This window comes from Pseudorasbora parva, chromosome 17 (genome assembly GCF_024679245.1).
Source record: "Pseudorasbora parva isolate DD20220531a chromosome 17, ASM2467924v1, whole genome shotgun sequence".
NCBI lineage: Eukaryota > Metazoa > Chordata > Actinopteri > Cypriniformes > Gobionidae > Pseudorasbora > Pseudorasbora parva.
The window spans coordinates 32,427,294-32,452,372 of NC_090188.1; the positions used below are offsets into that span (position 1 = coordinate 32,427,294).

The 25,079-nt window shown below is 37.5% G+C and overlaps 1 protein-coding gene across 1 annotated transcript in view; it reads right to left on the reverse strand.

Annotated features, from left to right (window-relative positions):
- Positions 1–25,079, reverse strand: part of pcdh15a (protocadherin-related 15a) — a 361,007-nt gene that overhangs the window by 182,792 nt on the left and 153,136 nt on the right. Inside the window, exons 7-11 of the mRNA XM_067421546.1 lie at positions 23,362–23,481; positions 23,089–23,199; positions 20,756–20,926; positions 9,890–9,998; positions 3,563–3,675 (exon numbers count right to left, since the gene is read on the reverse strand). Coding sequence (XP_067277647.1) covers positions 3,563–3,675; positions 9,890–9,998; positions 20,756–20,926; positions 23,089–23,199; positions 23,362–23,481 — 624 coding nt within the window. The remainder of the gene's footprint in view (positions 1–3,562; positions 3,676–9,889; positions 9,999–20,755; positions 20,927–23,088; positions 23,200–23,361; positions 23,482–25,079) is intronic.

The following is a 25,079-nucleotide window of genomic DNA, read 5'->3' on the forward strand; positions in this document are numbered from 1 at the left end:
GCTGTAAAAAATAAATCTCCATTGTTTATCCTTTTGATCTTTTATTAAAAAATTCACAAAAATCTAACGTTTTCATTAAAGTAAAATAATTGAAAATGAGGGGTAAATCACATTATGAAATTAATGCTTTTCTCCAAAACACGTTGGCCACAATTGTTGATATCCTTTTATAAAATACTTTTTGCAACCTCCTTTTCCCAAGATAACAGCCCTGAGTCTTCTTCTATAATGCCTGATGAGTTTGGAGAACACCTGAATAGAGATCAGAGACCATTCCTCCATACTGAATCTCTCCAGATCCTTCAGATTCATGTTGGTGCTTCTTCTCTTCAGTTCAGCCACACATCTTCTATAGGGTTCAGGTCAGGAAACTGGGACGGTCATGGCAGAAGCTTCATTTTGTGCTCAAGGACACATTTGTATGTTGATTTTGATGTTTATTTTGGATCGTTGTCCTGATGGGAGATCCAACTCCCATTATAAGATTTCTAGCAGAATCCATCAGGTTTTGATTTTTTATCTTTTGGTATTTGCTAAAATCCATTATTCAATGTATCTGAGCAAGATGTCCAGGACCTCCAGCAAAAAAAATAGGCCCACAACATTAAAGATCCAGTGGTATTTTTAGCCATGGGCATGGGGTACTTTTTATCCCTGTTTGCACCAAACCTGTCTGGTAGATTTGCTGCCAAAAAGCTTTTTTATAGTTTCATCTGACCACAGAACCAGGTCCCTTTTGACTTTCCAGTCGTGTCTGACAACTGAATGTGCTGGAGTTTGTTTCTGGATGAGCAAGGAGGATTTTTCTTGAATCCCTCCCAAACAACATGTGGAGATGTAGGGTTTTTTTTTTTTTTTTTTTTTTTTTTTTTTTTAGGCTTTCTGACCCCAAGACTCAACTAATCTCTGCAATTCTCCATCTGTGATCCTTGGAGAGTCTTTGTGCACTCAAACGAGTCCTTGCCGTCCGTTAGGACAATTTACACACACGTCCCCTTTCAGGCAGATTTGTAACATCTTCAGTTAAATCGAGCTTCTTAATTATTGCCCTGATGATGGAAATGAGGAATTTTCAATGCTTTAGCTATTTTCCTAAAGCCTCTTTTGTGAAGCTCAACAATCTTTTGCTGCACATCAGAACTATATTTTTTGGTTTCACTCATTGTGATAAATGATTAAGGGATTTTGGCTTTTATGCCTCCTTAATTTTATACTCCTGTGAAACAAGACATCATAGCTGGACAATTTCATGTTCCTTGTCACCTTGGTGTGCTATTTTTTTTTTTTTTAATATTAATGTAAATATACTTCAGAGATATTTTACTCATTTAAAATTCTAGGGGTACCAACAATTGTGGCCAATGTGTTTTAGAGAAAAGCATTTATTTCATAATGTGATTTACCCCACATTGTCAATTATTGTATTTAAATGAAAGGTTGGGTTTTTATGGGTTTTTTTAATAAAAGATCAAAAGGATAAACAATGCAGATAATTTTTTTACAGCCATATTTGATCATATTTACCAGGGGTACCAACAATTTTGACCACGACTGTATACACTCATCTAAAGGATTATTAAGAACACCAGTTCAATCTAATCAACCAATCACATGGCTGTTGTATATCTGCTCTGAGTGTATTCAGATGTCTCTTATACACTATACTGAATTAAATCAGCCGCACACCTGACAGTTTTCTGCATGGCAACTTTACTTCTTTTCTGCTCATTTCCATATACTTAACTTCCGGTCCCATAATGTATAGTGCACATAAATCTTAAAGATACAGACCATCATTCTAATATATGACAATTGCAGTTGCTTCAATGCATTTAGGGGTCCTCATCAAGACAATCTCCTGAACTCCAAACTGAATGTCGGAATGGGATAGAAAGGTAATTCAAAAGGCATTCAAACACGATTTCAATACATTAGCCTAATGCTGTTTAAAAGCGACTCCCTGAGGCATGAGAATATCTCTCAATATGAAAGCTATATGTGTAGTTGTAACCATCTCTTAGCTCGGCATCATGCTTGAAAAATACCTGGTCTCTATTTGCACTTTGAATTTTAAGAATATTGAGTACTTTGATTATGGTTGCAATTATTGTTTGCACTTGATCAGTTAGTTCAGTTAGGAGGTCAAATTTGTAGAAGCTCATAAATCATGTGTCGTTCTAAGGTCTGAAGGGACAATCAAAAAAAAAGAAAAAAAAGTTCATACTTGGAAAGTAGAAATGAAATTACATTCGTTAAAAGGTGATGAGTTAAAACATGTCAAATGCACCTGCAAACAATTTTTCTTGTCTTCATTTTCATCATGAGAATTTCTAAAAAATACTATGTAAAAATCTTGTCCCATCTTGTTCTTATGAAGCCAATCTCGTGAGATAAGTGTCTCATATACATATATATATATATATATATATATATATATATATATATATATATATATATATATATATATATATATATATATATATATATATATATATATATATATATATATATATATATATATCAGTGTGCCTTCACACTGGGACACCAGTTTGAGCACGATCTCCATGCAGCACTATGCTAATGCTTGTTTCTCTCTCTCACCCAGAAAGCAGCCTGTGACGCTCCGGCCACCTCGCCGCACCCACGTCACCGCTAGCACCAGGGCACCCGGAAGGAGGACACCTACAGTGCACCTGCACCTTAAATTCACATGTTTGTCACTGTTTTCCCCAATAAATCCACCCTCTGGGGGTTTTGCACAAATTTCATTGTTGCGTGATCCTTCACCCTGCCACAATATATATAACAGCAACAGAGTTCTGCAAATGTGCTTGTTTGTTTCCGGTCATGCGACGAAACCACAGGCGGTGAATAAAACGGTATCAAATGTCTGTGTTTTGTTGGCAATAGGCGAGTAAGTGCATATAACCAATGTATAGTGAAGCGCAAGTTATCTAGGGATAATGCCATGATGTATTGTGTGTGTGTGTGTGTGTGTGTGTGTGTGTGTGTGTGTGTGTGTGTGTGTGTGTGTGTGTGTGTGTGTGTGTGTGTGTGTGTGTGTGTGTGTGTGTGTGTGTGTGTGTGTGTGTGTGCGCTTGTGAATCTTTAGCTCCTTCCACTGCGCTCCTGCACGAGCTTGGGAGTTTTCAGAAAAAAATCTGTACAACATATCTGTCTTTTAAATGATAAAACTAAAGAATCTTCAGAGATATGGATGCAATACTACTCTATAGGTATTCAAGATTAACATGAGGCTGGCAGAAACTGTGTGTGTTATGTACCTTTTAAAATGCTTCCTATGTAATATAGGTTTTGAAGGGAACAATAGTTAAAGTATGTGCAAATAGTGTGTTAAATTGATGATATTGCTGTAATATGAAGAGAAGAGACAATTTCCACACCTAGTGTTATTGTGGTTGTAAAACATTCAGCCTATAATATTGTAAAAATGATGACACTCAAATATAAGAGCCTCTGGAAACAGTGAGTAGGGCGTTCAATGAACCCCTCTTATCTTCACAGCCATCTACAGCAGATAACCTGATGATGATATAATGACCTTAATGACGAGAGTGAAGCGCTGGTAAAGCTCTCTGTCCACAGGCTTCAGTAGGCGTAGTTCAGCTGTGCTCCTGTTGAGTGAGAAGAATTCTGGGTACGCAGCAGGTTGACCTAAAATGCAGTAGAGACACAAAACCTGCGCTATTATCTTATTAATGTGATTATTATCTTTTTTGACATACTACTAAGCTGTTGGAAACATGAAACAAGGAATTTTATATGTCCCGTCCCAATTTCTTTAGTCTGTAGTCTTTATAGACATAGCAACAATGGCCAGTGCTTAACTCTGAGGGGAAAACATGTAACATTTAAAAACCTTTTAAACATTTATTTAAGAACTGAGTTTTTATTCCAAATGTATGGAAACATTAGAGTGCAGTTTTGTATATATGCGAGTCATTCTATTATTAAATGTACATTTCACATCAGCAAAATCACATTTTTTTCAAAGACTACATCTGGATTATATTCAAAATGATGATCAAAACATTGATGGTATAGCTCGAGTTTATCAACACCTAAAACACAGTCCTATAGCTTGTCCTAGGTCAACATTTCATTCAGTAACATAAGGCCATTTTGATTTATATGTGTTTATTGTTGATGATCACATTATTTTAATATGCATCTGCTTACATATGCGATCACTCATTTCTGCGTCTTCTTTTCCTCTGTTTTGTTTTTGTTTTGATAATAATAATAATAATAATAATAATAATAATAATAATAATAATAATAATAATAATAATAATAATAATAATAATAATAATAATATACAAACCTGATTGCCAAAAAGTTGTGACTGTCACAGGGTTTTTTGGTGTTGGTGCATGTTCATGTTTCAGGTTCATGTTTTTGAATTCATGTTCTTAAGTTGCTATGTTCACAGTCTTGCTTTGTCATGTCATTGGTTTATTGTATGAACATTGTTCACAGCTATTCCTTTGTCCACTCATTAGTCTTTGTATTTAGGCCCTCGTGTTTGCAATGTGTTTTTTTGTCTGTATGTTGTAACCAACGAGTGGTGAGTCTGTTTAAGTAAGTCAAGTCTGTTTAAGTCAAGTCTTTAGTTTATTGTTTTGGATTTTGAATAAAGACTGCACTTGGGTTCTCACAACTTGCTGCCTCAATGGATTTGTTACAGAATAACGGACCCCCCAACAATGAACCCAACAGTTTCTCTGCATCACCTTCATCAAGGCCATCGCAATGTGGAGGACTATGTACAGGACTTTTGTGAACTGTGCAGCCAAGTGGAGCTAAAATACATTTTTAGGTTTGGACTCAATGACCCCTTGGAGTCCCAGCTGCTTGGGAAAAAAAAAATCACTTTCCCTGGCTCGTTACTTTGATAATGCGCTACTCCTGAGTGGCTCATCCTTTACTCTGGGTGTGGTGGACGATGAGCCCCACAGTCCCACAGCAGCCCATGAGCCAGCTCCAGGCCATGTCCATGCTCCAGTCTGCCAAGAGCCCGCCCACTGAACTGCCTTTACTGACATGGCCCACTGAACTGCCTTTACCGCCATGGCCGTCCATGGCTCCTGATCTGCCATGGCCACCCACGCCTATGCCCACGCCTCAGGGTCAAGGTCCGCCCATGTCCATGCCCACGCCTGAGGGTCAAGGTCCGCCCATGCCTCAGGGTCCAGGTCCACCAATGTCCATGTCCACGCCTGAGGGTCCAGTTCCGCCCACGCCTCAGGGTCCAGGTCCGCCCATGTCAACGCCCACGCCTGGGGATCGAGGTCTACCCACACCTCAGGGTACAGGTCCACCCACGCCACAGAGTACAAGTCCGAATAAGCCTCAGGGTCCAGATCCGCCCATGTCCACGCCCACGTCTGAGGGTTGAGGTCCGCCTACGCCTCAGGGTACAGGTCCGCCCACCCCACAGGGTCCAGGCACGGCCACGCCTGAGGGTCCTGGTCCGCCCACACCTCAGGGTCCAGGTCCGCCTACGCCACAGGGTCCAGGTCCGCCTTCGCCTCAGGGTCCAGGTCTGCCCATGTCAACACCCACGCCTGAGCGTCGAGGTCCGCCCACGCCTCATGGTACAGGTCCGCCCACGCCACAGGGTCCAGGTCTGCCTACTAGGGCTGGGCGATATGTTAATTTTTGAGGGGGCGATAATCGCCTTCAAAAATATCGCGATATCCGATAATATCATCTACTCCGCACTGATCCCGCCCACTCCCCTGCGCGCCACAAAATTTTCCAGGCATAAAATGGAGGACAACGCTTAATATCCAAGAAAAGATGTACATCAGTAATTTGGCAGTATTATGGATTTAAACCAAATGCAAATGGTGAACCAGTGGATTCTACAGAAGCTATCTGCAGGCTTTGCAAAAAAAAAGAAGAAAAAAAAAAAAGAAAGAAAGTGAACCACTAATCTCCGCAGCCATATCCACGTACACTACCCAGCAGAAGCGTTTGAGCCCCGCTCTGCAGCCGCTTCTCAAAGACGACGGATATGTGGTCGAGCAGCAATGGCACCGTAAATGTCAATTAGAGCTTAGATCGTGCTCAAAAAATCAAGCCCGACCCTAAAAGATCAAGCCCGAGCCTGTGCTCGTTGTGTCCGAGCCTTGCCCGGCCCGGCACATTAACTGTAATTATGAGAACGAGCCTGTAATGAGCGAAGCGGACCGGTGTGACTCATGTTAAAACTAAAATTAACGAAATAAGCTGATAACATCACTGTTTTCCCAGAACGACTGGAAATCAAATTTTGCTGCAATATTGTCCTGTTTAACACTGTGAAGCTGCTTTGAAACAATCGTCATTGTAAAAGAACTAGTATATAATAAATAAAGCTGACTTGGCTTGACTCAGCTCAATAATACACAGACGCGCTCGTGAACCGCTCACCTGTAAAATAATTAAATCCAGCTCAGACATTTATCTGTAGCTCACTTTGTTGTAGCCATTAAACAATGTTTGTCTTCTTTCTTTTTGCATATTATGTTTGAATAGGCCTATTATAATAGTATTTTTACATTTTATCTGATTATGATAAGTGCAAAGATGCGAGTGAGTCAGACATGATTTTGGTGGTTATATTTAGTTTAATATTAAGTTTTGTTTTGTAGAAAGCATTCTTTCGTTTTGTTTAAATTGTATCTTAATTTTAATAAAGGTTTCTTTGGCCAATTGCCTGGGTTTAATAAATAATATGGAAATGGAAGACATGAATCGTGTTGAAGTCGCGGGAGTGATCGCTTTAATTTCTAATGAACTTGAGCGCGTCTCATAAATAAACCGAAACGCAGCAGGCTACTTGCCTCACAGACAAGAGAAATATGCGCATAGAAAGCTTAAAATGTCCACTTTTAAACAAAGCATTCGAAACGAAAATATGTAATTAAGCAAAGTGCAGTGTTGACGCGAGCAGCTCATGCGTTTCTGTTCAGAATACTGCGCTCCGTCACTGCACGAGCTGTGAGTTTAACGCGCATTTTTACATCACTTTAATATATTTTTCTTTCATTTTTTTATATTATAATAATTTTATTCTGACACCTTTATTTTATAGTATTTAAAATACAGGCCTATGGTTAGCTTTTATAGACATTTTCAACCGTTTAAGGTTGAGCTATTTTTTTTCCCGTTGAGCTATTTTTTCCCCCAAGGGTTTCTCTTTCGTTTTATTTTTAGCGTTAGTAGACTATTTTAAATGTTTTCCAGGTGTCCATGTTTGATTAATGTTTGTATTATTAATAGGCTATTATATTTATAATTTAGCCTAATAGGAAATAATATTTTTAGAGCGTTTTAAAACATTTAGCCAAGCCAACGTGCTTCTCTTTGCCCGTGTAGCTATAATGAAAACACAACCAACGTCTTATCCATAATTCAATGTTTTGCTTTAACACATATAGGCTACTGTAGTTATGCACCAAACACACTAAAAAGGTGAGTGTATGGTAACTAATATTTATAATGTATTTGGCAACGCAATGTCCTGTGAGTTTATCAGTCGTCATTTTTATGATGTCGATTATCGTCTGATAACACTGACTGTTATCGATATCGACATATTTGCTAGACATCGTCGATATATGATAATATCGTCATATCGCCCAGCCCTACTGCCTACACCACATGGTCCAGGCACGCCCACGCCTAAGGGTCCTGGTCCGCCCACGCCTCAGGGTCCAGGTCCGCCTATGCCACAGGGTCCAGATCCGCCTACACCTCAGGGTCCAAGTCCGCCCATGCCTCAGGGTCCAGGTCCGCCAATGCTCCCAGGCAGGCCCGCCCCAGCCATGCCAGGGTCCATTTCCGGTGCCATGGCAAGGGGTCTGGCACACTGTCCCTCCCCCAAGTCCGCCCCCCAAGACTTTCATCTGTGTTTTGATTATGTTTGGAGGTCAGGAGCTGCCCATAGAGGGGGGGATTTCTCACAGGGTGTTTTGGTGTTGGTTCATATTCATGTTTCATGTTCATGTTTTTGAGTTCATGTTCTTTAGTTGCTATGTTCACAGTCATGCTTTGTTTTGTCATGCACTTCCTGGTTTTTCTTGTGTTCTGTAATGTCATGGGTTCATTGTTTGATCATTGTTTACAGGTGTCCCTTGTCCAGTCATTAGTCTGTGTATTTATGCCCTCCTGTTTACAATGTGTTTTTGTCTGTTATTGTATGTTGTAACCCACGGCTGGTGAGTCTGTTTAAGTAAGTCAAGTCTGTTTAAGTCAAGTCTTTAGTTTATTGTTTTGGATTTTTGAATAAAAACTGCACTTGGGTTCTCACAACTTGCTGCCTCCGTGGATGCGTTACAGTGGCACTTAACAAATTGTGAATAAAAACCGAATGCAATGATATGGAAGTTTCAAATTTCAATATTTTAGTAAAAAAAAAAAAATGTAAATAATGTTTATGTTTAAATGTACATGTTTAAACTGAGAAAATGTATAATTTCAAGGGAAAAAAATAAGTTGATTTTAATCATGGCATCAACACATCTCAAAGTTGGGCCAAGGCCAAGTTAACAACTGTGTGGCATCCCCCTCTTCTTTTCATAACAGTCTGCAAATGTCTGGGAACTGAGGAGTTGCTGAAGTTTAGGAACAGTAATGTTTTAATACATTTTTGTCTAATTAAACAGGCTTCTAGCTGCATTGTCAGGCTTCTGGTCTGGCATTGTCATGTTGGAAAATGCAAGGTCTTCCCTGAAAGAAACAACATCTGGATGGGAGCATTGATAGTGCCTTTCCAGATGTGTAAGATGTCCATGCCACATGCACTCATGCAACCCTATACCATCAGATATGCATGCTTCTGAACTGCGTGCTGATAACAACTTGGTTTGTTCTTGTCCTCTTTAGTCCGGATGACATGGCGTCCCAGTTTTCCAAAATGAACTTCAAATTTTGATTCTTCTGATCACAGAACTGTTTTCCACTTTGCCACAGTCCATTTTAAATGAGCAAACTCATTCACTTCTGGATCATGTTTAGTATGGTTTCTTTTTTGACCTATAGAGTTTTAGCCGGGAATGCCGAATGGCACTGTGGACTGTGTTCACCCACAGTGTTTTCTGGAAGTATTCATGAGCCTATGTTGTGATTTCCATTACAGTAGCATTCCTGTATGTAATGCAGTGCTGTCTAAGGGTCATGGCCATCCTTTATGGTCTTCCAGCCTTGACCCTTACGCACAGAGTTTGTTACAAAATCTCTAAATCTTTGGATGATATTATGCATTGTAGATGATGATAACTTTAAACTCTTAGCAATTTTTCTCTGAGGAACTCCTTTCTGATATTGCTTCACTATTTTTTGCAGCGGCATTGGGGGAATTGGTGATCCTCTGCCCATCTTGAATCCTGAGAGACACTGCCACTCTGTTTGGTATGACATTTCAAAATGTCTCACATTCAACATTTGATCTGTTATAATATTCTTTTGTAAATAAAATATAAGTTTATGAGATTTTTGTAAATTCTTCCTTCCTTTTTTATTCACAATTTGTCCAGTGTCCCAACTTTTTTTGGAATCGGGTTTGTATATGATATTTGTAAACTGTACCAAGCATAGTTGACAGACAGTTAATACACATGACTTCTTGATAATAGAACAAAATAATAATTGGGAGGAGATTTAACGTAATGCATTCAAAATATCTGCTGCAGAACAAAATAATATCACATGATGCAAATTGTTTTGGGATAAACCATGTTTTGTTTTTTTTAGGGGTTGTTTGATTAGTAACATAGTTGACAGTATTTTGCGGACATGAGTAAAATTATATATTTTCTTATTGAAACTGAACTGAATTGAATTGAACTGAATTAAAAAATATCTGCATTAAAGTACCTACCAACCAGTATGAAGAACAGGATTCCAGGTCTGTCTGAGGGTGGCTGGATGTTTTTGTCCTGGTCTATGGCTCGAATTGGAGGAGTCACATTCAGAGGGTTCAGTTTGCTCTAGAAAAAAGCAGTAAGAAATAGTTAACTTAGAAATCAAAGTTGGCTGTAAAGCCGCTCTGGAGAAAACGGTGATGTAATTCAGCTCAATTTAATTATCATATAGTGTCAATGCAGGCAGATAAGTAATACAGTTGAATATTTAGTGTTAAAATAATGTATTTATTTATTTATTTAGTTAGTTAGTTAGTTGGTTAGTTATATATACATATCTATTGTGTCAACCTAGACTGAATATTACACTGAATACATTCTGTCACACTTTAGATTAGGGTCCCTGTATTCTCACTATTAACTAACTATTAACTATATGACTTTTGCCTCAATAAACTCCTAATTACTGCTTATTAATAGTTAGTAAGGTAGTTCATAAGTTAAGGTATTGGGTAGGATTAAGGGATGTAGAATATGGTCATGCAAAATAAGGCACGGATATGTGCTTTATAGGTACTAATAAACAGCCAATATCATAGTAACATGCATGCTAAGTAACTACACAGCAAATTACTGAGGGATAAAAACCTGGTGTTGGGTATCTAGTGATAAAATCTGGTGTTAATTTACAAATATTATATGCTTTATCACTTGTTTAGTGTTATAAGTTTTACCTCAGTTTAAATTTAGCGCGCTTTTGATCCACCATTCAGTTTAACATAACTGAATAACCCCCACTAACACACTAAATTCGTTAATGGAGGACGAGATTTACGTAAGTGACTTAATTTCATTGTGCTAATTTTGTAATAATGTAGCAGCATTAACATTATGTGTCATTTTTTAACTCACTGGACTTGGATAGTTATTTCTCATTTGGCATAACGTTAAGTATCTTTAGGGCTTCCAACCTTTATAAGACCGTTATCTTTCACCCCGTAACTACGAGTTAATTCTGGTGTTTTGAAATGTCATTCAAATGAGAAAGCAAAGCAGACGTTAATCGAATGAATTAATTGCTTTAAAAAAAAAATTCTTGTGTGACGCCCCGGGGCTCAATCACTGGCCGAGCACCCACGGATAGCACGGTCCATCATTGTCGGCGTTGCGCATACTGATCGGCCTGCAACATTTTGCGAGTGAAATGCTCTGTATGTTCTAGCAATCTTCTCGTGGTACTTTGATAACATACGCCGACCATTCTGTACGGCGCTCCAAAAATGTCGAAAACATCGTAGGACGCGTTTTTCTTCATGAACTGCTTCAGTCAATATATAGAAACTCAAGATCGAGTAAAGAGGTTTTTTTCTCCCACTGAGACATTTTTCGTCTTATTTTGTATTAGTTGAGCAGACATGCATTAGTGACCTGCCATGCGAGATTTTTTCTGTAAAACTTAGTTCTAGCCTTTTCTAGTTGTAGTATTGTAAATCTGTAACAGTAGTGCTTCTAGCTAGTAGTTTCTTGCTATGTGTTGGTATAAAAAGAAGTAAAATACAAAGTGACCTGATTATTTTGAGTCTTTTAGTTTGCTTTCTGCTTTGGAGGATTTTGGTTTCATGGTAATTGTTTATTATTGCAGAAGAAAACCACTAAAGGCCACAATCTATGTATGCCCTTGGCATTATTACTCTACAAACCTAAAAGATCCTGAAAGGAAGACAGGCTATGTAAGTATCTCTGCTTGTTGATTGAAGATGTTTGAAACTTTATATCTTAGATTTTTTTAATGTGTTTGTTTCAACCAAATTTGTCTCTTTAACAGGAACGATACTATGTGTTTGGATCATTTTGAGGAGCGCTATTAACGCCAAGATCGTGGGATCGATTAATTGGGAAAGCAAGAACTGACAAAATGTAAAAATGCGTACATTGAATGCAATGTAAGTCACTTTGGATAAAATCATCTGCCAAATGTAAATGTATTAATAAGCGCGTTTCCATTACCCTTCAAATTGCGCAAATTGAAATTGCGAATTGAAAATACGCCCAATGGAAACGCGGCAATTTCGCAAAAACTCCCATATATCGCAAAAAAGTTTTTACGCTCTCATGAGGTGGTTTTTCAGGCGATTCGAAAAAGGACATTTTCGCAAAACTGCAATGGAAACGTTTTTTTCGCATTTACATGTCACCTGTTGCGGTGACGCATTGCTGCAACATAGGGCCTATATATTATATTTTCCACTCAATTGTGTCGTAATAACAAGATAATGTAGTTAAAAGGACATATTTTCTCCTAATAAGGACTACAGGCTATATATACTGTAATTAAGACATATATTCAAGAAATGTATTAAAGCAGAAAGAGCTAGCCTGTATTTTCAGCCTTACTCAAAGGCAGAGGAAACAGGCCAGTTACGCACGTCAAGCCATTCCAGACGATCTTAGTTTGCTTCTTATCTAATAAACAGGCAATTAATTGATGAAACATCGATCAAAATAAAAATACAATTTATACAAAACTAAATATATTTTTTAAGAAAGAATTTCTAGAAAATAAAACTCGAAGTGATCAAAATCATGTGACTCCCCAGGTCTCAAACATATTACGATTCTTACTCGTGCTGCTCACTTTTCATAATCAACATATAAATTAAAATAATAATATTACAGGCTAATGTTTATGCCTAAACGTAGCCTATTTAGTTTCGTAGTTAGGCTGTTTTCTTTAACCCACGGCCGATAAAAGCGCCGACGTTCTCATTTTTTCCTTCTTCCTTTAAGAGAGATGAAACAATTTACAATAGGCTACTCTTGTCATTTTTAGCTATACAGATGAGTTCAAGACATAATTATAAACTATAAACTGTCTATTTTTATTTGTGGACCCGGGGAACTAATTATTTTGCATGCACTCACTCCAAACGCGGTCTCCATTTCAAAAAAATTATTTCGTTTATTAAATGCCAATTTTTTCTTTTCCAAAGCATTTCTAAATTCAGTTCAAATGCCAATCAAACGAAATATCTAGCCAAAATAACGAAAGTGGTAAAAATAAAAATAAAACATTTGAGTTAACATGCAAATTCAAACATTTCGCTCTACTCTATATGCGTCAACCTGCCGCACGTTAAAGTCGATCATTCTTTACAGATGATGGTTCGGTTTGGAGAGAAGACGAGATGGAGTTCTTTATTAAACTCATAAAAGACAATATAGGATTAGAGTAATACTGGCTTCTAAACACAGAAATGCTACATTATCATGAAGACCTTGAAGCAGATCTGACACACACACACCTCATATCCGTGCCGCTTAAGTAACCTAAGGGGCTTTCCTTGCCTTTAATGCTTGGATAACACATATGTCTCCTTCCAATAAAAATAATGGCTAGTGTGATGGATGGGATATACAAACCTACCAAGTGCCATCATTTTGGACTGACCTATCGCGAGAGGAAAGTAATATGTTTTAGTCGCATAACTGCAGCTATGGAAACGCTGTCATTTCGCAACAGTTTTTTATCGACATTTAAGAAATATCGCAAAAGTTTTTCGCAAATCTGTAATGGAAACGCAGCTAATGTATAAAGGAATAGTATTTTTTATCAGAATGAATTACAAACCAGACAGTGTTTTAACATTAAGGTTGCTTTAAGATATACAATGTTGAATTTTTGTATTTTCAATTAAAACATTAGTTGAGGAATGTTTCTTTGTTTAATCTTGTTTGAAACGCAATAGAGATTTATCATAGTAAGATGTTATAGCATTGGAGTATAACAAGAAATTGTTTATTCAATTGTATGTGTGACAACAATGGCTTTACTGTAGCGATTCCCGGCGAAAGCAAGAACTGACAAAAATGTGTTTTTTTTTTAAATGGTAATGAATGCAGTGTAAGTCGCTTTGGATAAAAGTGGATATATATATATATATATATATATATATATAGTTTTAAATTTCATTCACAGTGCCATTTTAAATTAAGTATTTACATTAAATAAACATTAAATACACTGGGTGTGTGAGGTTAATCAACATCAAGTGTTAAATGTACACTTATGAGTAATACATTTCTCAACACCTTGAGTGACTAACAAGAAACACTAACACAGTGTTTGTAAAACGAACACTTTTGTCAGTGTTGTTTTAACACTAGCAAAGATGGACCTGTATGTTCACCCGGAAAGTGATAATTTTAACACCCGTGGTGATAAATCTCCCAACATGTTTTTTGCTGTGTAGTAAATAATGAGAATTGGATCCTTAACTAAAGTGTTACTTTTTTTATATTGTTCTAATTCAACTGCTGTAGTTAACTAATGTTAATAAATGTAACCTTAGTGTAAAGTGTTACTTACAGTATATCTCTATTCTTTTTGTGTGTCAACAAATTGTACATTTTTTATACTTTTATTTCTCCAAAGATTGTAGTAGGTACATCAGAAACAAAGCTGATAAATAAAACATTTTGAGATCTCCATTAAGTCTCGAGCTATCAAAGAGCATCCACTCAGAAAAAAAAATAAAAAATCCTCTGGGCTAAAAGCAAAACTCCTGGGACATTTGACTATTAATCTACGAGTGTGCATTTCATGCAGACAAATATGGCCTCTAAAATATATGATAATAAGAAGCATCTCCTTTGGGATGGGTGCTTCATTAACATGGCAGTGTAAATACAGGCACTCAGTGTTAAATATGTGAGCGAGGTAAATCAGAATTCTTGCCCACCTGAGAGATTTAAAACTACCCATAATGCCCCCTCCAGCAGGCATTAGGCCGATTAATCTGTGCCTGGAGACAGGAAAAAGACTTTCGAACCACATCCCAGCTCTAATTGTGAAATATGTGACCTCATTAATTACCACTATTCCTGCCAAAGGAAATGAGAAGGAAACTATGTTCGGAATGGAACACTAGCACAATGCCCACTGCATACTGCAACCTAGCAATTTCAAATCATAGTATGCTGCATTGCTGTCACATCACCCCGATATGCATATGTTTATTTTGGTGAGCGGTATGAGTTTTATAAATACATTTTAAAAAACTAGTGCTAGGAGATCGATTAATGACGTACCATCATTAAAAAAAAACTATATATATATAATATTTTTTATTCAACAAAAATACCTTTAATTTAGCTTAAAAGTTATTTTGTTACATTTATAATGATGCAGAATATTTCTTTTGCCAAATAAATGCTGTTGTTTTGAACTTTCTATTCATCAAAAAATCCAGAAGAAAAGGTTTCACTGTTGCCACAAAAATATTAAGCAGCAGAACTGTTTTCAACATTGACAATACAAATACATAGAATGATTTCTGAAGGATCATGTGACACTTAAGACTGGAGTAATGATGCTGAAAAAATTCACAGGAATAAATTATATTTTAAAATGTATTCAAATAGAAAACAGTTATTTTAAACCGTAATAATATTCAAAAATAATGATGTTTTACTGCATTTTTTTTAAAATCAAATGAATGCAATTTTTGCTGACCCCAAGCTTCTGAACTGTAGTTAGTATTTTAAACTGTGCTTTACCGTATTATAAATTAACTTAACTTTTGACAGATTAAATAAAGACTTATTTCATAGTATTTTATGTTTGCACAGAACATTTGCATTTTCAGTATTCATACAGAATTGTAGCCTAGAAATCTAGACGCACCCTAGCGGCAGCAAATTTAATCTGCCCGCAAGTGTCGTCTAGGAACTCTCAATACTCTTCTGAGCTGTATTCCTCACAATCTGGACGGGCCAATCACGTCGTGTATAGAGTCGGCGGGCGGCGCCATAATGACGACGGCCGAGTTGTGTTTGCGTGCTTCTAGTAAACACAGAAACTGGCGAACAGCAGTTTTACGAATCAGCTTTGACCGCAACTCTGGAAGACTTGGAGTTAAGTTTTCTCGGAGAAAAGAACAAAGAACAGCACTGAAGTCATTCTTAAAAAGGGAAGATGTGTTCGGAGTTTAGCAGACCGGATACGGTGAATGTTTAATCTATCAACAAGCTCTGTTTCACCTTCGTTGCTCTGGTTGGTGTAGCGCTATCCTATCGCGTGCAGAGGGAGTTTGAAAGACAACCGTTTATCCCGCCCCTCGGATTGAGCCCTGTCTATGGTGAGGTCCAGACCAAACATCTTGATGTGGCTCTGGCTTGTCAGGCTAACAGAATTGGGAAGAGGAGTACGCTATTCCAAACACACAGTAAGGGCAAACCAACAGAATGAATGCAGATGCATTCTAATGCAACTCATTTTCTGAAATGGATTCCCTCACACACTAATCCTTCATAATGTCTGAGATAATCAGAGAACAGCAGGAAGAGCGAAGAACAAAAAGGATTGTCTCTGTGAAAATGCAAGTAGTGCAGTTAGCAAAATGCAAAAAGAGAAAGTTAAACTGCTCGAAACTAACAAATTTGCAGCACATTCATTCAGTGCAGAAATTGGCAGCCGTTGGGAATGCAGCTTCTGCAGTGAAAAACATTTTTAGCATAAATTACGAAAGTCCCCCCTTAGCAAAGTCAGCCGTGGCTGTATGTGCTGGACTATCTTTTTTCGCCATGTGGTTTGGATCTAGAACAACCCATCTCCTCAGAGGTCTGCCCACCCCATCTCACCTCAACTGGGCTCTTATTAGATCAAACCTCCACATCTTGGCTTTGATGGGTGATGAACCCTGTGGTTTTACTGAGGGTCTCATCCTGCTTTGTCTCTACTCCCTGTCCCTGATCTCATTCAATCTGTACCAGCTAACTTTCATCATCCACCTCTTATCTCATCTAAATCCCTCGTTTCTCACCCTTCCTGTCCTTGCTGTATGAGTCTCATCTTTAGCCAAGCACAGGTCAGTAGAGCACCGTATGTGATGGGAAATATGAAAGGACTGACATTTAACCGGTAAAGGGTCAAGAAAACACCAACAACACTATGACACAAATACTGAGCAGGTCCATACAATGTCCAGTAAAGACATCAAAATGTCATACAAATGTCCAACAGGTGTGCTTATCACAAGAAGTTAGATGTTCAAGATCGTAGTGTTGACCCTTCAATATACAACGTTAATTGCTGCATTCCGCAGTCAAACATGCTAATATAAAAACCACAGATCTGTATAATTTTTTTATCATTTCTGTGTGCCATATACATAATGAGGTTAGGGCTGCACAATTAATTAAAATCGAACCGCAATCGCAATTTGGGTTTGAGTTGCGTTTGAAAAAGCAACACGCGTCAAACATCTTCACAAACTATTGATGTGAAGCATTCATAAACCTGTTCAACAAAATACAATGTTTAATAACACGTTTTTACTCACTTCACATGATCAATCGAGTGTTTCTTAGCTGATGTGGGTTCTTATCACAGAATGAGGCAGACAATGAATTTATAGTATTTTATATAGTGATGAAGTCTATGTCAATCAGCATTATAATATATTTTATTATTATGAAAACACCCAAGATGGCTTGAATAACTCAAATACACCATATCTCGATGTAGTCGTCTTTATTGTCTTCATGTTTAATCAGTCAGAGCGTTTCTATCTTCTTTTTATTTAGCCTACGGTGCAGCCCTAGTTACGGTGGCCAAGTAGTGCAGCTGTACTAAATTAAACCTCAACACAGAGAAATTGCCACAACACAACGAAATTAAAACACTACACAACGAAATCGCCACAACACAACGGAAACATCACAACACAACGCAATCACCACAACACAACGAAAACATCACAACTCAACGGAAACATCACAACACAACGCAATCACCACAACACAACGAAAACATCACAACTCAACGGAAACATCACAACACAACGCAATCACCACAACACAACGAAAACATCACAACTCAACGGAAACATCACAACACAACGCAATCACCACAACACAACGAAAACATCACAAACTCAACGGAAACACCACAACACAACGGAAACATCACAACACAACGCAATCACCACAACACAACAAAAAAACGTCACAACACAACTCAATCACCACAACACAACAAAAAAACGTCACAACACAACTCAATCACCACAACACAACAAAAAAACGTCACAACACAACGCAATCACCACAACACAACGAAAACATCACGAACTCAACGGAAACATCACAACACAGCGCAATCACCACAACACAACGGAAATATTTCTGACGACAAGGGGGCTCTAGGAGTGCAATAAAGTTAGTTTCCCTTGCCATTGCTCTATAGATTGGCCAGTCTTACAAAGATATAAACACAACAGTCAGTTTTAAGTGTGTAACCATTGTATATCGACATGAAATATCAATTCAGAATCACCTACATGCATTATAGCTGCATATTTATACACACTTAAAACGTATTTTCTATAGAATCTATAGAACCAATCTATAGAACAATGGCAAGGAAAACTAACTTTATTGCACTCCGAGAGCCCCCTCGTGGTCGGGAGTATTTCCGTTGTGTTGATTTTGTTGTGTTGTGGTGATTTTGTTGTGTTGTGGCGATTTTGTTGTGTTGTGGTGAATTCATTTGTTTCCGTTGTGTTGTGGCTTGATTCCGTTGTGTTGTGGCTTGTTTCTGTTGTGTTGTGGTGACTTCGTTGTGTTATGGCGATTTTGTTGTGTTGTGGTGATTTTGTTGTGTTGTGGTGATTTTGTTGTGTTTTGGCTCATTTCCGTTGTGTTGTGGTGATTTCGTGGTGTTTTGGCTTGTTTCCGTTGTGTTGTGGTGATTTTGTTGTGTTGTGGCGATTTTGTAGCCTGACAAGCCAGACCCACATCAAGATGTTTGGTCTGGAAACTCACCATTGACAGGACTCAATCCAAGGGGCGGGATAAACGGTTGTCTTTCAAAGTCCCTCTGCACGCGATAGGATAGCGCTACACCAACCAGAGCAACGAAGGTGAAACAGAGCTTGTTGATAGATTAAACTTTCGCCGTATCCGGTGAGCAAAACTCCGAACACATCTTCCCTTTTTAAGAATGACTTCAGTGCCGTTCTTTGTCCTTTTCTCAGAGAAAAGCTTAACTCCAAGTCTTCCAGAGTCATGGTCAAAGCTGATTCGTAAAACTGCCGTTCGCCAGTTTCTGTGTTTACTAGAAGCACGTAAGCGCAACTCAACCGTCGTCATTATGGCCCCGCCCACCGACTCTATACACGATGTGATTGGCCTGGCAAGACTTAGGGGATTACAGCTCAGAAGGGTATTGAGAGTTGCTAGACGATACTCGCGGGCAGGTTAGATTTGCTGCCGCTAGGGTGCATCTAGATTTCTAGGCTAGCGATTTTGTTGTGTTGTGGTGAATTCATTTTATTGTGGCTTGTTTCCGTTGTGTTGTGGCTTGTTTCCGTTGTGTTGTGGTGATTCCATTGTGTTGTGGCTTGTTTCTGTTGTGTTGTGGTGACTTTGTTGTGTTGTGGCGATTTTGTTGTGTTGTGGCTTGTTTCCGATGTGTTGTGGTGATTTTGGTTGTTTTTGGCTTGTTTCAGTTGTGTTGTGGTGATTTCACTGTGTTGTAGCTTGTTTCCGTTGTGCTGTGGTTTAATTTAGTAAGGCTGCACTACTTGGCTACTGTACCTAATTGAGGTTAGCAATAAAATGTATACTTTTATTCAACAAGGACTTAACACAATTTGATTAATCAAAAGTGACATGTATAATGTTACAAAGATTATTCTACATTAAAATGAATGCTGTTTTTGGACTTCTTTTTTTAACTTTTTGATCCCTGTTCACAATGATATGCAAAAACGAATAAAAACGCTATATTATGCTGCTGGCCAGTAGTAGTTTTTAAGATAAACACCTGTTAAATTGTAATATTATTTGACAATATTACTGTTTATACGAGAAATCTGTGACACTTTAGAATAATGATCATTAGTTAACATTAGTTAATGTCCTAACTAACATGAACTAACCACGAGCAGTTCATTTGTTACTGTATTTGTTCATCTTTGTTAATATTAGTTAATAAAAATACAGCGGTTGAGGGTTTGTTCATGTTATTTCACAGTACATTAACTAATGTTAACAAGATTTTAATAATGGATTAGTAAATGTTGAAATTAATATTAACAAAAATAAATAAATGCTTTATAAGTGAAGTTCATTATTAGTTCATGTTAAATAATGTAGTTAACTAATGTTAAGTAATGACCATTATTCTAAAGTGTTACCGAGAAATCTTTCAAAAACATTTAAAAAACTGTACCGACTCCAAACTTTTGAATGGTAGTGCACACCAGACAGTGAGTGATCGGCGCATAGGCTTGCTGTGTCAGGTTGAATTATTAATACACATACAGTGCATAGTTTATTTATTTATTTATTTATTTTATAGTTCAGGGCATAAGCTCTCAAGCACTCAAGTCTTTCTCGAAAAGAGCATAGCATCAATACAGGGCTGCCCAACATATAGCCTCAGGTCACCCTGTTCTGCTCAATAGGTCAAAGATTCAAGAACTCAAGTTAAGACTTCTTCCTGTTTTATACCTAGCGATGCCAGTTGTTGCATACAGCATCATAGTCATAGCCCATGACTGAAAGCAGGATCTGACAAAATCCTAGCTGGAAAATCCAGGTAAATCTTAAGTCAGTAGCTAATTTTACATTGCTTCTAAAATAACTGGGACCAGTTAGAAACCATGGTCATTAGATGGCCTAAAACAAGTAGACCATCTTGGTCAAGTTAGTAAGGTCTGGTTGATCATCTCAGACTTGATTAGATTAGATCAACCCAGTAGACCATCTTGGTAAGGTCTATGAGATCCTATCTGACCTGTTTTTCCCCCATAAGGGAATGGGGGATGGAGGGAATATTCAATATTTTAAGACCTCTGAAGTTTTCTGCGAGTTCTTACCGGGTCAGTGAGCTCAGGAATAGCCACACGGTATACAATGGGGTTACAGTTCTGTGTGTTGTTGACCAGAACACACGGGAGGAACATGGGACCTAGATCATCTCCATCCGAAACATCCAGAGTTAGAGTAGTGGTTGCTGTGTGACGACTTCCTGGAAACGGAGCCCGGTCCTAGAAAGAAAAAAAGCTTGCATGTTACCATAGACACAGACCTGCATATACAACATTCACAGATCTGCATACAGAGAGACAGCAATAAGTATAATGAGAACATAAGAATGAGGTGAATGAACAATAATTGTTCCAAAAATATATTAACACCTACTCTATTTTTTAAAATAAATATTCCCAAACAGGCAAAAGTTTTTTTTTTTACTTTTACTAAAAGCTCAATAATTAACATATATCATACTTTGAACATCCAGTCTTTTAAAAACTTCAGACCAGCAAGTAAAGGAATCAAAAACATACATTTTATAAATTTAATGAATTCACCAAGCTGCAACTATTGACTGAATTACAAAAATTAAGTTCTAAATAAAAATGATTTAGAATCAAAGTTATTTCTGTTGTTTCGTATTTTTCTTCCAATACTATTTCAGTGAGAAAGAGAGAAATAACTCAAGTAACAAACCAATCCCCTCATTTTCCACATCCCGAAATTATTCAATTTTCTTCAAGGAGAGTCGTCGCGGCCCTGATGTAAGGCATTTATTTGAGCCATTTGGCTCTGTATGAAAACATGCTCATGGCCTCTGGGGTCTGGACACCTCACAGGGATGCTGTTCTAGACGGGTTTGGAGCTAGTTGTGTATGCAGCTCATGTGACGGTGAAGGGATGCATTTGGAAGTGAATCAGGATGCCGGTTATTCAGTGACAGATATAGGAGGTGCCTGGAATTTTAAAAAGTGCATTGTGCAAACTGGCAACCTAACAGGCCCAACACCGCTTGACCAAAAAGTCAAGGTTATTTTTTTTATCTACAGGAAAGATTACATAGTAAGTACTCATTTAGCAGACATCTCATTTAGCATGACTTGGCTCTTGGCTCACTCCTGATTGGAATCGAACCAGTAACCTTTCGATTACTAGCATGAGTTCATGACCATTTTAAGGATTGGTGAGATTTTCAAGCAATATTGTGGGTTACAACAAACTGAGCTTTATGAACATGTGAACAAAATTAAAATCTGTGTTTATAGTAACACAGTGGAAGTCTATCAGGCAAGATATCGGTTAAAAGCATAAATGTTAAACTAATATTTATATTAAAGCACATATATTAGTTGAAATAAAAGTGTAACATTTTTTATTGAGCTTTACTTTTAACAGTGATGCTAGGTGTAGCATTAGTCAGGTGAACATGTGTTTGCACAATAATCACAATCACAAATTCATACTCATAAACCTTCAAATTCAAACTCAAAAACTATCAAATGCAAACTCACAAACTCAATTAACGCAATCTTAAACTCACAAGTACAAATTCAAAAGTATAACCTCACCAACACAAACTTAAAAACTCTCAAATGTAAGCTCAAACACTCTTAAATGCAAATGCAAATGCACACTCGCAAACGCAATATCACTACACTAAAGTCACCAGTGCCTAATCACAAACTCAAAAAACTACTCTAAAACTAAAGTAACCAATAAATAAAAATTAAATAAATTAAATAAAAACACCATTCACCGGTAGACCTTCAGTAACAAATTACATATTGTCACTGTCTGTGGAATTGTCTTTCTTTTTTTCCTTTTTATTAATCATTACTATTGGTCTCCATTTACGTATGCCTGTGGGTTTTGCAAATATTTAACCAATGAAAAGTATTAAAATAAACCTTGTAACTCTATTGGCTCCTCAAACTGCCAGTAAAACCTCATAACTCCACCCCTCCTCTATTATGAATGAAGTGTTGAAGTGAATAAGTATAGCATTTATGTTACTTAAGAAACTGTCACATGTCCAGTCTGTTCTGGTTGTGTTTTCTTTCATTTGTCACATTTTCCTTTGTCTAGTTTCCCGCCACTGTTTCCATGGTTTCCCTCATCGGTTTAGTTCTGTTCAACTGTGTTTAGTTACTTATCATCTGTGTCACAAGACAACACCATTAAGTTGTTACATATACAGTTATTAAGGGATTTTAGCTCACCGTCACATGTAAAATATTTTAAGCTTTGCGGCTGCCTTGCACTTTAACAGTTATTATCTCTGGTGATGTCAATATAGCTTCAGTTGTATTGAAACCATCCTCTTAAATGCATAAAGAGTACAAGAACACTTAAAACATTGTGTGACAGTGACGGATATGTCTGTTAATAATCTTACATTGGCCTGGACTATAATTAGATAGCGAGTTCTCTCCTCATAGTTTAGCCGCTCTGCCAAAACAATGTTACCAGACAGAGTGCCAGCAACCCGCACGGTCCTGTTTGACATCTGAAATGGAGAGAGAAAACGAAAGATTGCAGTATTTTAAATAAAACATTACAGTTTGAAAGTTAAATATCCATGCATAAAGTCGCTGCTTTAAATTGATCATTAATTACAATGAAGAACTTGAGTTTAACTGCAGAAGGTCTGTTTGATCTGATGAAGTACCGGGTCATTTGGGTTGTACTGGATGGCGTATTCAATCTGTCCATTTGGTCCGTCATCGATATCCGTGGCTCCATTGTTTCCCGAGAAGCCGGTGAAGATGGTGGTGCCGATAGGAGTGAGCTGGAGAGATATCATTAAAAAACACATGAAACAAACATCAGACACTGGCTATATGCTTGTGTAACAACACAGCAACTCTGACAGGCCTCAGATGTGACCCATGTGACCCAGATAGTGAGTGTGTATGTGTGTGGGTGTGTTCCTTTTGGATCCCCTTAGAAGACAGACTAGATGGGGACAGAAGAAGAAGAAAAAAATACAAAGAAACAGAGAAAAAAAAAAAAGAAAGAAAAAAAAGGAGAAAATAACAGAACGCAAAAGTCAAAACGGAAAGAGAAAGAGAGCACAACCTTCACATATGCCTGCACAGAAATACACACACTGCTGATGTTAAAATAAAACAGGTTAGGGTCATTCTAAAACTGCGCTAGCATTTCCATCTGGCATTTTCCTGAGTTCAACTCGTCAATAATACATTAAACCTACTGTGCTATATTAAATAATTTCCCTTCGTTCTTATATCATAGAGATTCAATTAAACAATTGTAGATTTTATAAAATATATTAATTATTTACTCATGGGTGGCATGCTCATCTGTCATTGGTGTTACACAAAATTGAAGGAAATAGGAACAAATAACAGCATTGACAGTAAATTCATAAATAAATTGATTGTCAATATGGTGGAAGATATTATAAAGACAAAAAAAAGGGTAGCAGACAATCTTATCCAAAGAAAATTGCATATATATATATATATATATATATATATATATATATATATATATATATATATATATATATATATATATATATATATATATATATATATATATATATGCAATTTTCTTTGGATAAGATTGTCTGCAAAACAACTAGATGAAAATACAAAGTCCAAAGTATTTTTCCATTCTCCTAGAGACATTCTAACTAAAAGTATTGATACTAAGATATTGTCTTATCTGCTGTGACCACAATGTGCAATGTTCCATGTAATTTGTCATGTGCTAGGACCTCATAAACACACCAGCTAAAAACTAATTGCATGTTACATTGAATAATTGAGAAGATGGAAGGAACGAAGCCAAACCAATTTTCGGAAAACAACCTGACGATCTGGAGCTACACCCTTAAAAATAAAGGTGCCAGGAAGAACCAAAAACGGGGTTTAACAGTGACGCCATAGAAGAACCATTTTACCCCCCCCCCCCCCCCCCCCCCAAAAAAAAAAAAACGTTTTGTGAAAGGTTCTCTAAAGAACCATTTTATAATCTAAAAAAAAAAACTTTTTGCACTACAGACAACCTTTTGTGTAATGGAAAGGTTCTTTGGATATTAAAGGTTCTTCATGGAACCATACACCACACCAAAGAACCATTAAAGAACCTTTATTTTTAAGAGTGTAATCTCATTTTGCTTGGAATTCTGAGGTTGATGTCAGCATCTGACTGAAATTCACACGTAAAACCTCCCTCTCCCACACGTACAGTATCAGTCTCCAGTACAGTGCCTCTGGGGCTCCAAATCACCCAGGAAACCCATGAACCAAGTCACGGCCCTTGTGGATCAAAAGCAACTCACATGATGACATCTGCACCCAAATGCAGACACTATCTGATACATAACCCTTCCCACCCCGCACCCCGACTTCATCATTT